The following is a 13,972-nucleotide window of genomic DNA, read 5'->3' as shown; positions in this document are numbered from 1 at the left end:
AGTTGACAACAGGCACAACCAGGTGACAACAGGCATGACCAGGTGACAACAAGCACGGCCAGGTGACAACAGGCATGACCGGGTGACAACGAGCACAGCCAGGTGACAAGGGGCACAGGCAGTTGACAACAGGCACAACCAGGTGACAACAGGCATGACCAGGTGACAACAAGCACGGCCAGGTGACAACAGGCATGGCCAGCTGACAATGAGCATGGCCAGGTGACAACAGGTATGGGCAGGTGACAACAGGCATGACCACATGACAATGGGCATGACCAGGTGACAACAGGCATGGCCAGGTGACAGCAGGCACAGCCAGGTGACAACAGGCATGGCCAGGTGACAACGGGCACGACTGGGTGACAACGGACATGACCAAGTGACAACAGGCATGGCCAGGTGACAAGGGGCACAGGCAGGTGACAACAGGCACAGCCAGGTGACAACAGGCATGACCAAGTGACAATGAGCACAACCAGGTGACAATGGGGATGTCCAGGTGACAACAGGCACAGAGCTGCCATCTCCCGTCGGGCTCCGGAGGGAACAGGTTCAGCTCCAAGTCGTTAATTAATTCCTGCTCGTTAAGGAGGGCTCTCTGCGGAGGGAGCAGCTTTGATGTGATTGCTTTTGGGTTTAATTAAACTCCAGCCTCCCGAGCGCTGCTGGAAACTGGCTGGGATCCAGCGCAGCCCGTGGAGATGCCGAGGTATCCAACCGGCTCTCCTGGGGAGAGGAATTCCGGCAGCCTGGGAGGAAGAACTCCCTTAAATTCACCTGAGGTGATGCTGGGGGAGCTCCTGCCCCAAGAATGTCCCTGTGTCACCTCCAGCCATGGGAATGTCCCCGTGTCACCTCCAGCCATGGGAGTGTCCCCATGCCATCTCCAGCCATGGGAGTGTCCCCATGCCATCTCCAGCCATGAGAATGTCCCTGTGCCATCTCCTGCCCCGGGAGTGTCCCCATGCCATCTCCAGCCATGAGAATGTCCCTGTGCCATCTCCAGCCATGGGAGTGTCCCCATGCCATCTCCAGCCATGGGAGTGTCCCCATGCCATCTCCAGCCATGGGAGTGTCCCTGTGCCACCCTGTGCCACCTCCAGCCATGGCCACGATGCCTCCTGGTGACATCGGGGTGTGCAGTGCTGGGACAAGCCCTAAGCCATGGGAAAGGAGCTGAGTCTGGGCTTGCTCTCACACTTTTTTTTTTATTAAATTAAGTCTTTCACAGAAAAAAATATTAAATAACTGCAAGAATTCCAGAATCCAGCCTGGTACAGCCCTCAGACCTTGGAGCCTGGCTCAGGAGCTCTGTGGGACAGGGAGGGGGACACTGTCCCTGCTGGGGGGTGGCTCTGGCCAGCACTGAGGGTCTTGGGGACAAGAGAGTCACCAGCTCTTGGGGACAGCCCGGCCTGGGGCTCTCTCAGCCCATCCCATCGCAGCCGCTCAACCCAGGGCTGGTCAGGTCACACCATGGAGCCGCTGTCCCCCATTTTCTGCAGGAGCTGCGACAGGGACAGAGCAGGATTAGCGGGAAAACCCACCCGAGCAGCTCTGGGGACACCACGGTGACATTTCCTCTGCAAATCCATGGGGATGGGTCCCAGCCAGGGATTGAGGGTCCCGAGGGGTCCCCAGCCCCTTCTCACCTGGCTCAGCAGGGGGATGTTTGCCAGCGAGCCCAAGAACCCGAAAGCCACTGGGAAGAAGCTCCTGTGTGGACACAAAAGGCCCTGCTGAGCTCCGGGGAGCATCCTCCAAACCCAGGCTGCAGCTTGAGGATCCCATCCAAGGATCCCACCCCAGGGATCTCATCCTGAGGATCCCATCCAAGGATCCCATCCTGAGGATCCCATCCCAGGGATCTCATCCTGTGGATCCCATCCTGTGGATCCCATCCTGAGGATCTCATCCTGAGGATCTCATCCTGAGGATCCCATCCTGAGGATCCCATCCCAGGGATCTCATCCTGTGGATCCCATCCTGTGGATCCCATCCTGAGGATCCCATCCTGAGGATCCCATCCCAGGGATCCCATCCTGTGGATCCCACCCTGTGGATCCCATCCTGTGGATCCCATCCTGAGGATCTCATCCTGAGGATCCCATCCTGAGGATCTCATCCTGTGGATCCCATCCTGAGGATCCCATCCCAGGGATCTCATCCTGTGGATCCCATCCTGAGGATCTCATCCTGAGGATCCCATCCTGAGGATCCCATCCCAGGGATCTCATCCTGTGGATCCCATCCTGAGGATCTCATCCTGTGGATCCCATCCTGAGGATCCCATCCCAGGGATCTCATCCTGAGGATCCCATCCCAGGGATCTCATCCTGAGGATCCCATCCCAGGGATCTCATCCTGTGGATCCCATCCTGAGGATCCCATCCCGAGGATCCCATCCTGCACCTGAAGAGGGAGATGAATCCGTAGGCCTCCAGCAGCATCCCCAGGATTGGCCACCGCATGAGGACCACGATGAGCCCTCCGAAGAAGAAGCTGGTGCCCTTCAGCTTGGACCGCTGGAAGAAGAAGGTGAAGGTCCTCCGGAAGCCGATGATGAAGACCAAGCCGGAGAGGAAGAGGAGCTGGGAGGAGAGAAGGGACAGGGTCAGAGCAGCTCCTTGTCCCGGCTGTGGGGACGCCCAGCCCAGGCCTACTCACGTTCCCAAAAGCCAGGAGCACCGAGTCGAAGTACAGGAGGATCCCAAAGAGGAGGAAGAAGAGGCCGAAGCCGACCAGGCCCACTCCGATCCCTGTGGAAAATGGGAGAGCAGGGGCAAAGACTCGACTCCACACCCCAGCTCCCAGCACCTCCCTATCCCGTTCCTTCCCAAAAAATACCCTTTGGATTTTTTCCCAGACCTCAGGAACAGCCTTGGCACAGGCCTGGAGGAGGCCCCAGAAACCCCTGAGGCCACTGGATAAATCAGGAACCACAAAGGAAAGATCACCAGGAAAACCCCGTCCAGCCTTTCCCTTTTCCCTTTCCCTCCAGGAAAGGCTGGAGATGATCCCTGGATGATCCTGGAAAACCTCCCCACCCCCAGCCCATCCCCTTCTCCATCCCACCCCTCCCTGCCCCAACCACCCCATCCAGATGGGACTGGGAGCTGCCAAATGTCCTCACGGAGCTCCCGGATCCCGCAGGATGGGAATTCCAGCTGGGATGGGAATTCCAGCTGGGACAGGAATTCCAGCTGGGACAGGAATTCCCGCCGGGACACGGCCACCCCGTGCCTGCTTACGCTGGAAGTCGCTCAGGGACACCATCTTGGCGGTGACGGGGCCGGGCGAGGCCGGGCAAGGGCCACTTCCAGAGCGACCCTTGGAAAAGCCCTTTAGTCCCCACGTCATCCTGGGAATCATTAACGGCCCCGGGAACGCCCACAGAGCCACCGCCGGGGGACACGGTGGCTTCAGGGGACACATGGTGGCTTCAGGGGACACATGGTGGCTTCAGGGGACATGGTGGCTTCAGGGGACATGGTGGCTTCAGGGGACACATGGTGGCTTCAGGGGACACACAGGAGCTTCAGGGGACACACGGTAGCTTCAGGGGACACACGGTGACTTCAGGGGACATGGTGGCTTCAGGGGACACATGGTGGCCTCAGGGGACATGGTGGCTTCAGAGGACACATGGTGGCTTCAGGGGACATGGTGGCTTCAGGGGGCACATGGTGGCTGCAGGGGGACACACGGGTGGCTTCAGGGGACACATGGTGGCTTCAGGGGACACACGGGGGCTTCAGGGGACACACGGTGGCTTCAGGGGACACATGGCGGCTTCAGGGGACATGGTGGCTTCAGGGGACACATGGTGGCTTCAGGGGACACAGTGGCTTCAGGGGACACACGGTGACTTCAGGGGACATGGTGGCTTCAGGGGACACACGGTAGCTTCAGGGGACACACGGTGACTTCAGGGGACATGGTGGCTTCAGGGGACACACAGGAGCTTCAGGAGACACACGGTAGCTTCAGGGGACACACGGTGACTTCAGGGGACACATGGTGGCTTCAGGGGACACATGGTGGCTTCAGGGGACATGGTGGCTTCAGGGGACACATGGTGGCCTCAGGGGACATGGTGGCCTCAGGGGACACACTGTGGCTTCAGAGGACATGGTGACTTCAGGGGACATGGTGGCTTCAGGGGACACACGGGGGCTTCAGAGGACACATGGTGGCCTCAGGGGACATGGTGGCTGCAGGGGGACATGGTGGCTCCAAAAGGGACATGGTGGCTCTGGAGGGGACATTGTGGTTCCAGAGGGACGTGGTGGCTGCAGGGAACACAGTGGCTCAAAAAGGGACATGGTGGCTCCAGGGGGGACACGGTGGTTCCATAGGGACATGGTGGCTTCAGGGGACACATGGGGGCTTCAGGGGACATGGTGGCTCTGGAAGGGACACATGGTGGCTCCAAAAGGGACACAGTGGCTTCAGGGGACATGGTGGCTCCAGAGGGGACGCAGTGGTTCCATAGGGACACAGTGGCTCCAGGGGGGACACGGTGGCTCATGGTGGAACGAGTTGTCTGGATGGGAAGGGATGGATCCCTTAAATAGGGAAAACAGGGAGATTGCGTCTTCTCTGGGGTGGCCGAGTGGCACCGAGGGGACGGCAGAGGTCCCTGCGGTGTCCCCAGGAGTCCACGTGCATTCCCATGGATCCCATGGATCCCAGGCTGCTCCATGGCAGAGTTTTGGGAATGCCGAGGTTCCCGGGATTTGCTGGTAGGTGTGGGAATACCGGCTCCCCCAAAGCCAGCACAGGGTCCCTGTGTCACCTCTGTCACCCCAGAGCCACCCAAACCCAGCCATTCCCAAAATTTACCCCACAAACAGCCCCGGGATGGGAATTTTATCCCTTCACAAGCACCAAAACCAACCCTGGTGGGAAAACAAATCCCAAAAAATCAGGGAGAGGGAAGAGGCGCTGCCTCTGGAGCCCCAGCACCCTCTGCTTCTCCAAGCCAACATTAAAATCCATATCCAAACTCACCCCGGGAAAAGAAAAAAGACAGGAAAACATCGTTGTTTCATAGATATTTTTATTTCTCTACGGCTAGGAAAATATCCCAGAAAACCAAATCCCTCCCATCCCACCCTCCCCGAATGCATAAATAGATTTATTTCCTCCCGATGCAAATCCTTCCCGGGTTAACAAGTCACTGCATTATGAAGTGTTTATGAAAAATAATAACCAAAATAAAATTAATTAATTAAGGTTTCCTTTATTATTATTATTATTATTATTATTATTATTTAAAATAAAATAAAATCGCAGCCGGGTCACGCCCTGGGGACAGCAGCCCGTGGCTTTGGGAAGGGCGGGATGGGAGCTTTGGGATGCTCCTCATCCTCTCTGGATCCTGGAGATGGGAATTGCTGCCCCACAGCCACCCCGGGATGTCCCCAAGGTGTCCCCAGAGTAAGGGGGGTGTCTGCCCCAGTGATCCGAGAGGGGACACAGGGAAAATAAACTCATCCTCTCTTCAAACTTACAGTCTCTGTATATTTTATTTTAAATAAATTTGCTTTTAATAAAAGCAGAAAAAATAGATATATATTTTTAAATAGGTTTTTTTCCTTTTTTTTTTTTTTCCTTCTTTTTTGGTTTTTTTTAAATTTATTTTATATTTATTATTATTATTTCCTCCCCCCTCTGATAAATTGGCAAAGAATCTTTTTTTGTTGTTGTTGTTGGCAGGGCTGGCGCCAACAAATCCTGCGGAGAAGAGAGAGCTCGGCACGAGCTTTTTTTTCCCGGGAAAAGAAGAGGAAAACCAAATATAGATATATATTATAAATGTAGAATTTCCATCAAACATATATTAAGGCATGTAAATAGCAAAATAAAGGGCCAGCTTTATGAGCTAAAGGGGCTGAGGGAGGCTGGGGAAGCGGGATTTAGGGCTCCAGGGATCCTACAAGTATTGCTAAATTGGGATTGGGATGCAGGGAGGTCCTGGGGGGGTTTGGGATCGGGCCAGGAGGGATGGGTGGGATTTGGGATTTGGGATCCAGCTCCTGGCTCCGTCCTCCCTGCCACCCTCACATCCTTCCAGGGATTCTGCTTTTATCCCACCCTCCAGGATGATAAAGAAAAGGGGAATTTGCTACAGGAGATCCGAACCGCTGGAAGGGGCTGGAGAGCCGAGGAAAGGGATTTTTGGAGGGTGACAGCGGGACGGGGGCAGCCCAGGTGACCCTGTTGTCCCCAAACCCCTCCTCAGCACCGTCCCCACCCTCCAGGGGGGGGTCCTTGCCGACCCCACAGCTCCGTTATCCCACCTGGCACCCCAATTCCCTGCTCTGCTCCCATCCAACGTCCCCATCCCTGCCCAGAGCTCCCACCCCGCGCTCGGAGAGCCCTTGGGGCGCCCTGGGCACCTCCGTGTCCCCCCGGAGCCACCTCCACCCGTCCTGTCCCCTTCCTCCTCCGGCTGAGCCACCGGTGGTGGCACAGACGGGTTCCAAAATCGGGATCAGAGCTCAGGGAAGGGAAAGGGCGCCCGAGGGGCCGAGGAGGAGCATCCAGGTCCGCTGGAAGGTGGGAGCACCACCCGTGGCGGGGACAGGCGGGTCCCCACGCCAAGAGCCCCTTCACAGACCTCGGGGGGCCGTGCCAGGAGTCCTGCGCTCGCCGCTGGGCCGGTGGCCGCTGTCACAGCTGTCCAGGTGTGTCCCTGTGGCCGCTGACAGCCCTGGGGGCTCCTTGGGGACAACCCCCAGCCCCCACCCGTCTCCCTGGGACGGGGGCTCCCGTCGGTGCCGCACCTCCCGGTGGTGTCGCTGCCGGAGGGAGGGAAGGGGGTCCGGGAGAACCGAGGACGGTGGCGAGAGGTTCGTTGTCACCGCCGGAGGGGACTAAAAGGTGGCCCCGTGGAACTTGATGGCGCCGGCAGCAGCCAGGGCTTGAGCTGGGGTGGGGGGAACAGAGGGGCTGAGCTGGGGGGGCTCCACCCTGCGCCCACCCCCCCCCGTGGAAATCGCGGCGGGGATTTCGGCCCAGGGAGGCTCTGACACACCCACACCCCTCAATTTTCATGCTGGGCCCCCCCTTTTTCCACCCTTCACGGCCCCTTGGCCATGGGGACTTGGCTTGAGGAGGGGGGGACACTCGGTCCATGGAGGAGCCGGGGCTGACGTGGCAGCGAGGGGGATGACGTCAGAGAGAAGAGGTGCTTACGTCACAGGCTCACACCCGCATGAGGTGGCTGCTGTCGGCGGCCCGGGGCGGCTCGGACGAGAGGGGGTTGGTCGGTGGAGTCGGGGAGGCTGGGGAGGTGGGAGGGCTGGGGGTAGCGCACTGAGCTGGAAAGGAGAAACGGGAGAGGGGCGTGAAGGACGCGGGCAGCGGGGAGAGGGCAGAGGGGAGAGGGCAGGGGCAGGGAGGGAGGGAAGGAGGGAAGCAAGTGTGGGTAGGGGACAGTTGGACGGAGGCACAGCTGGCAGGGCACAGTCACAGCTGGCAGGGTGGATCACAGCTGGCAGGACAGAGCCACAGCCGGGCAGGACAGGCAGGCACAGCTGGGCAGGAAGGACAAAACCACAGCTGGCAGAAGGACAGAGCAACAGCTGGGCAGGACAGGCAGGCACAGCTGGCAGGACAGAGCCACAGCTGGCAGGAAGGACACAGTCACAGCTGGCAGAAGGACAGAGCCACCGCTGGGCACAGCACGCACACGTGAGCTCCCGGCCGGGCTCCTCATGGACAAGGCACGGTGTGGCACCGCGGGCAGCCGGCTACACGATGTCACCATGCTCACCTGGGCACGGCGCGCCACCAGCATCCCCCCGCCCCAGCATCGCCATGCGTGGCCACAAGGTGCCAGCCCATGCCACCACAACCCCTCCGGCACGGGGTGACACCACAATTCCCTGGCCATGGGGTGCCGCCACAACCTCCCTGCACGGGGTGCCACCGTGCTTGCTCAGCCGCGCCGTGCCACCTGAAGCCATCGCATGCCACCCTCCTGTCACCCCGCCAGGAGCTCCCACCCTCGCAAACGCTCCCCACGAGGCGCTGGAAGCCGTGCCCGGCTGGAATTGCTGCTCCATCCCGGGATCTCGGGGAGGGCAGGAGCTGTTGGCATCACCCAAGGCTGACCCCTCTCCTGCTCGCTGACCCCTTGCCATGCTGCCAAATCCGCACCTGCTTTCCCTCTCCTGCCCCCTTGGCACCTCAGTCTCCCAGGGATCTGCAGGATCCGCCCCTCCAAGCCCTCCATTCCTCACCCGACAGCATCCGGCCGCGGCGCGAGGCCTCGGCAGCCAGGGCACACGAGATCTCGATCCTCTTCTCCTGCTCCTGCAGCTGCACCTCAGGGTCCTGGGGGGTGTCCACCTCCCCCTCGCCCAGGGGGATGACGTTCTGCAGGCTGGGAACGGCACCTGGGGTCAGCACCCCCGCCAGGACCCCCGGGGTGGGATGGGAAGGGTGGAGAGGGGTGGTGCCCTGGGATGGGCGGGGAAGGGGTGGAGGTGGATGGGTGGTCTCGGAATGGCCAGGGAAGGGATGGAGGTGGGTGGTCAGTTCCCCTCAGGATGACCCCTGGCACGGCCGGCGTGGGCACTGCAGCCTCACCTGGATTTGGCAATGAGGGTCTTGATCCTTTCCACCTTCTTCTGCTTCTCCTTCATCTCCTCGGGGCTGAGGGGCGATTCCGGCTCCAGCTCCACGTAGCGCTCAGGGATCAGGACTTTGTCCGGCGTGGACAGCTGGGGACAGTGGGGCGAGCTGAGGAAGTGCCCTGTGCCACCCCCAAACCCCGCCTGGACACAGCTCCAGGATGCTGCCCGAGGCGGGGGGACGCTGTGACCGCGCTGAGGGACACTCGGGGACATCCCGTCCTCACCTCTTTGTTGATGTCCACGTCGTAGTGCTGCGGCTCCAGCTCCATCTTGCGCAGCCGGGCGATCTCCTCCTGCGGTGTCTCGTACACCTTACCCGGCTCGTCGGAGCGCAGCGCGGCCTCCAGGTCCGAGATGTCCACCTCGTGGATGCTGCGGTGTCGCCTCACCTGCGAGGGACCGCGCCCCGCTCAGCGTCCCCACGGAGCGGGCACGCGCGTTGTCCCCTGTGCCACCCCGCGGTGTCCCCGCCGCTCCCCCGGCCGCGCTCAGGGACTCACCACCTTGTAGGAAGCGGGGGTTTTGGTGCCGGGGGGGTCGGGCTGGGGGCCAGGGAGCTGCTGGGGGCCGGGGAGCTGCAGGCTGCGCCGCTTCTCCTTCATGGAGCCGCTCTGGTGCCGCTTCATGCGGTCCATCTGCTCCTCCACGCTCATCTTCACCTTGGTCTCGGTGGCGAACACGGCGCTCTTGGGTCTCTCCTGGGGACGAGTCCCAGCCCCACGGTGACCCACTGGTGGCCGGCCACATCCTCCCAGTGCCACCCCCCTCTGCCGGGAGCCGCTGAGCTGTCACTCCCGGGATGTCACTCCCGGGATGTCACTCCCGGGATGTCACTCCCGGGAGCAGGGAAGGTGCTGAATTCAGCCTGGGGGTCTCCAGGAGGTGGATGGTGGCACACGGAGCCACACAGCCACAGGCTCCTGTCCCCAGGCTGCAGCAGAGCCCCGCTGGGTTCACCCAGACCCCCCAGCCGAGCTCCCGGCCCCTCCAGCCGAGCCCTACCCGGGAGCCCAGCCCGTTGGCCAGGCCGTTCCTCCTGGGCACCGCCTCATCCTCCGCCGGAGACTTGGTCCTGGGGGGGACGATTCCCACTGCGGGGGAGACCACAATGCCGGGATAAGCCGGGGCAGGGTCCCGGTGCCACCCCCGGGGTCCTGCGGGGTGTCCCCAGTGCCGTACCCTTGTTGAGAGCCGCTTGTTTGTCCCCGTCCTGCTCGGGCAGGCTCTGCGGGAGCGCCTCGGGCGCGGGGCCGGGGGGGCTCGGCCGGGGGGGCTCCTTCTTGCTCTGCTCGAAGCCTGGTTTGGGCTGTGGAGGGGGGGAAAGGTCCCCAGTGAGCCCCATTCCTCCGGGGGGGCACGCTCTGCCTGGGGACACCCGCTGCTCTTGGGGTGACAGCATGGACACACGGACAGGGGACACCCGCTGCTCTTGGGGTGACAGATCAGGGACACACGGACAGGGGACACCTGCTGCTCTTGGGGTGACAGCATGGACACACGGACAGGGGACACCCGCTGCTCTTGGGGTGACAGATCAGGGACACACGGACAGGGGACACCCGCTGCTCTTGGGGTGACAGCATGGACACACGGACAGGGGACACCCGCTGCTCTTGGGGTGACAGCATGGACACACGGACAGGGGACACCTGCTGCTCTTGGGGTGACAGATCAGGGACACACGGACAGGGGACACCTGCTGCTCTTGGGGTGACAGCATGGACACACGGACAGGGGACACCCGCTGCTCTTGGGGTGACAGATCAGGGACACACGGACAGGGGACACCCGCTGCTCTTGGGGTGACAGCATGGACACACGGACAGGGGACACCTGCTGCTCTTGGGGTGACAGCATGGACACACGGACAGGGGACACCTGCTGCTCTTGGGGTGACAGCATGGACACACGGACAGGGGACACCCGCTGCTCTTGGGGTGACAGCATGGACACACGGACAGGGGACACCCGCTGCTCTTGGGGTGACAGCATGGACACACGGACAGGGGACACCTGCTGCTCTTGGGGTGACAAACACACCATGGACACACGGACAGCAGCCAGGTGGGACCAGAGCACCCCGAAACTGTGGGGACAGGGGCTGAGGGGGCTCTGCTCTTGTCCCTGCTATGTCACATCCTGCCAGGGCTGGGCTGTCCCCACTCCTGTCCCCACAGGAGGGGACAAAGGTTCTTACAGGGTGACAATCCCTCCACGGCCACCAGGAGCTGAGGGACAGGGACATCCTGGCTCTGTGCTGGGCTCCCGTGCCCATGGGGTCACACATGGACATGAGAGCCAGCAAAGGGACATTTTTGGGGTCCTCCTCCTCTTGCATTCCATGGGAACAGCCCAGGAACTGCTGGGGTGACAGAGGGATGTGACAGCAGCCCTGTGTGTCCCCCTGCGTGCACATGACACCCCTGGATCCACGTACAGCCACCGCTGTGCCACCCATGGCAGCTGGAAGTGCCACTCGTGGCTGGAAGTGCCACCCACAGCGGCTGGAAGTGCCACTCATGGTGGCTGGAAGTGTCACCCATGGCAGCTGGAAGTGCCACCTGCGCTGGCACCGTGTCCCTTCCCAGCTCGGCACAGCCGCTGCTTTTCCACGGTCACCCATCCCGACCCTCGGCTGTGAGGACGCTCGTGTCACCCGTGTCCCCCCCACACAGCCGAGGTGGCACCAGGAATTCCTGCCATCACCCTGTGGGGAGCAGTGACGCGGAAGGACAGTGACAGAGGTGAGGGCAGAGCAAAGCAGAGGGGACAACCAGGGACAACCTCCCCAGGGGGAGGAGGAGGAGGAGGGGACAATCCCTGTCCTGAGCGCGCACAGGCCGTGGTGACCTGCTGGGGACACCGGAGGGGTGTCAGGGCTGCAGCTCGCAGAGCTGTCCCCACGCCAAGCGCCACCTCCACGCCATCCTTGTGGATTTGGGGCGGGAAGCTCCGGCTCCTGCCTCATCCCAGCGCCTTCCGTGTCACGAGGAGGAGGAGGAGGAGGAGGAAGACCCCGCAGGGTTCGGTACCTGTCCCCGCTTGGCCTCTCCTTGGTGCCAGGAAGGGGAGGCAGGGTAGGGCCAGAGGCGGCTCTCGCTGGGGAGCGGAGGAACGGCCGGAGGAGACTCCAGGGGGACGTAGGACTTGGGGAGGGGAGGTCGAGGCGGGCCTGGTTCCTGGGGCGGGCAGGAGCGGGAGGCGTGAGAGCAGAGAAGGAACAGAGTTAGAAAAGAGAGAATGAGGTGAAACACGGCGGGAGCGTCCTGGAGAAAGGGATGGAGGAGGGGGTGACTCCGGGGTGTCCCCCTGGCTGTCCCACATCCTGCGACTCGTCCCCGGGGCCAGGCAGGGCTTGTGGGCTGCCCAAGGGTTCTTGGCAGCTCTTGGGGGCACCTCTGGAGCTGGGGAGTTCCCAAATTCTGCCCTAAACAGATGTCCTGTGCGTGGAGGTGGCAGCAGCCCTGGGTGAGGGCACTCAGAGCGGCTGTGGTGGCACCAGGAGCTGCTCCTGGAAAAAAACTGGAGCTGAGCAACTCCCGTCCCTCCGGACCCACAGCCCTGCAAGGACCACGGAGCCCAAAGTCACCGGGTGACACCAGGGCCCATCCATGTCACCAAAACAGTGTCCCCAGCAGAGCCACGAGGGGAGGCAGCTCCATGCCCGGTGGCCAGCAGCCCCCAATGCCCCGCTGGTGGCCGAGAGGGGACAGCCAGGGTCACTGACCTCGCCAGGGCCGGGCTTGGTGGGCGATCCCTGGGAGCCGGAGATGAGGGAGAAGGGGCTCAGGGGGCTGGTGAGGCTGGCAGAGCTCAGGGGGCTGGCGGGGCTGTTGGAGCTGTACGTGCCTGAGGGGCCCAGGGCCACTGTGGAGAAGAGCAGGAATGAGATAATGGTAAGATAATTAATTATAAGATAATTATAAGATAATGAGGGCCTTCACCTCCCGGAGCAGGAGCCCACCAGGGATGCCCCAGGCAGGGACAGCCCCCCCTCACCTCTGTGCTTGGCGGTGTCGGTGCCACGGGAGGGGTTGTTCTTCCTCAGCCCCTCCATCACGTCCTGGATCCGCCAGATCTCCTTCTGGATCTGCCGGTTGAGCACCTCGTTCTGGATGGGGGGAAAGGCAGCGCTCGGAGGGGTCCCAGGGACACCAGCGCCAACCCCAAACCAGGCTGGACCCCAACCCCAAAGTGAGCTGGCAGAACTGGCTGAGGCTGAACCGTCACATCCAGGATTTTTATCCTGCTGGAAGCCCTGGATCTGCTCCCCAGGAACCCAGATGGGCTGGGAGGAGCTGGGGGGACTCTGGGCTGCCCCTCTCCATGGCACCCAAGTGCCCAGGGTGGCTGAAGCTGGACATGAGGGCTGGGCATGGAGAACCTGCTGGTGGGGGGGCAGAGAGGGGTGTCATCTCCATGGGGAGCCCGGGGATGGCAGGGGACCTGGATTCAGGGTCAGGGTGACCAGGGACACACACCTGGCTGTCCAGGCTCAGGGTGACAGGGGACACTCTCACCTGGCTGTCCAGGTTCAGGGTGACCAGGGACACACACCTGGCTGTCCAGGCTCAGGGTGACAGGGGACACTCTCACCTGGCTGTCCAGGTTCAGGGTGACCAGGGACACACACCTGGATGTCCAGGTTCAGGGTGACAGGGGACACTCTCACCTGGCTGTCCAGGTTCAGGGTGACAGGGGACACTCTCACCTGGCTGTCCAGGTTCAGGGTGACAGGGACACACACCTGGGATGTCCAGGTTCAGGGTGACAGGGGACACTCTCACCTGGCTGTCCAGGTTCAGGGTGACAGGGGACACTCTCACCTGGCTGTCCAGGTTCAGGGTGACCAGGGACACACACCTGGCTGTCCAGGTTCAGGGTGACAGGGGGACACTGACATGGATTCAGGTTCAGGGTGACAGGGGGACACTCTCACCTGGCTGTCCAGGTTCAGGGTGACAGGGGACACTCTCACCTGGCTGTCCAGGTTCAGGGTGACAGGGACACACACCTGGCTGTCCAGGTTCAGGGTGACCAGGGACACACACCTGGCTGTCCAGGTTCAGGTGACAGGGGGACACCGACATGGATTCAGGTTCAGGGTGACAGGGGGACACTCTCACCTGGATGTCCAGGTTCAGCTGCTCCCAGAGGTCATCGTGCAGGGTGGACACCTCGCTCTCCAGGCTCTCGTACTCGGCCGTGCTGTTTGCCAGGGCCTGAGGGGACAGTGAGGGGAATCAGGGGGTCTTTGGCACCCAGCACAACCCCCCGAGCTGGGGAGGGGGTGGCAGCAGTGGGGGCAAGCTCTGAGGTGC

At 61.7% G+C, this 13,972-nt stretch overlaps 2 protein-coding genes across 9 annotated transcripts in view; both read right to left on the bottom strand.

Moving 5' to 3' along the window:
• Nucleotides 1-1,259: 1,259 nt before the first annotated feature.
• GOLT1A (golgi transport 1A) lies at nt 1,260-3,305 on the bottom strand. The gene is made up of 5 exons (XM_005529303.3): nt 3,255-3,305; nt 2,671-2,762; nt 2,416-2,594; nt 1,656-1,719; nt 1,260-1,511 (listed from the first exon to the last, which is right to left on the bottom strand). The coding sequence occupies exons 1-5, from the start codon at nt 3,277-3,279 to the stop codon at nt 1,473-1,475; spliced, it is 399 nt and encodes a 132-aa protein (XP_005529360.1). The 5' UTR covers nt 3,280-3,305; the 3' UTR covers nt 1,260-1,472.
• A 1,856-nt stretch (nt 3,306-5,161) lies between these two features.
• The window catches only part of PLEKHA6 (pleckstrin homology domain containing A6), a 48,934-nt gene continuing 40,123 nt past the window's right edge, over nt 5,162-13,972 (bottom strand). For 5 of the 8 annotated variants that reach the window (XM_088067036.1, XM_088067040.1, XM_088067037.1 and 2 more), the window contains 12 exons: nt 13,778-13,873; nt 12,651-12,762; nt 12,379-12,518; nt 11,684-11,830; nt 9,831-9,957; nt 9,654-9,742; nt 9,152-9,349; nt 8,876-9,040; nt 8,605-8,738; nt 8,256-8,398; nt 7,207-7,331; nt 5,162-6,937 (listed from right to left, as the gene is read on the bottom strand). In XM_088067036.1, the coding sequence (XP_087923162.1) occupies nt 7,216-7,331; nt 8,256-8,398; nt 8,605-8,738; nt 8,876-9,040; nt 9,152-9,349; nt 9,654-9,742; nt 9,831-9,957; nt 11,684-11,830; nt 12,379-12,518; nt 12,651-12,762; nt 13,778-13,873 (1,467 nt within the window). In that variant the 3' untranslated portion in view covers nt 5,162-6,937; nt 7,207-7,215. The remainder of the gene's footprint in view (nt 6,938-7,206; nt 7,332-8,255; nt 8,399-8,604; nt 8,739-8,875; nt 9,041-9,151; nt 9,350-9,653; nt 9,743-9,830; nt 9,958-11,683; nt 11,831-12,378; nt 12,519-12,650; nt 12,763-13,777; nt 13,874-13,972) is intronic. The other 3 variants (XM_088067042.1, XM_088067043.1, XM_088067039.1) reach the window with 2 other exon arrangements.

This window comes from Pseudopodoces humilis, chromosome 26 (assembly GCF_049639895.1).
Source record: "Pseudopodoces humilis isolate 2021_Gansu_Grassland_sample_001 chromosome 26, ASM4963989v1, whole genome shotgun sequence".
Classification (NCBI taxonomy): Eukaryota; Metazoa; Chordata; class Aves; order Passeriformes; family Paridae; genus Pseudopodoces; species Pseudopodoces humilis.
This window is presented reverse-complemented; position numbering and strand designations above follow the sequence as displayed.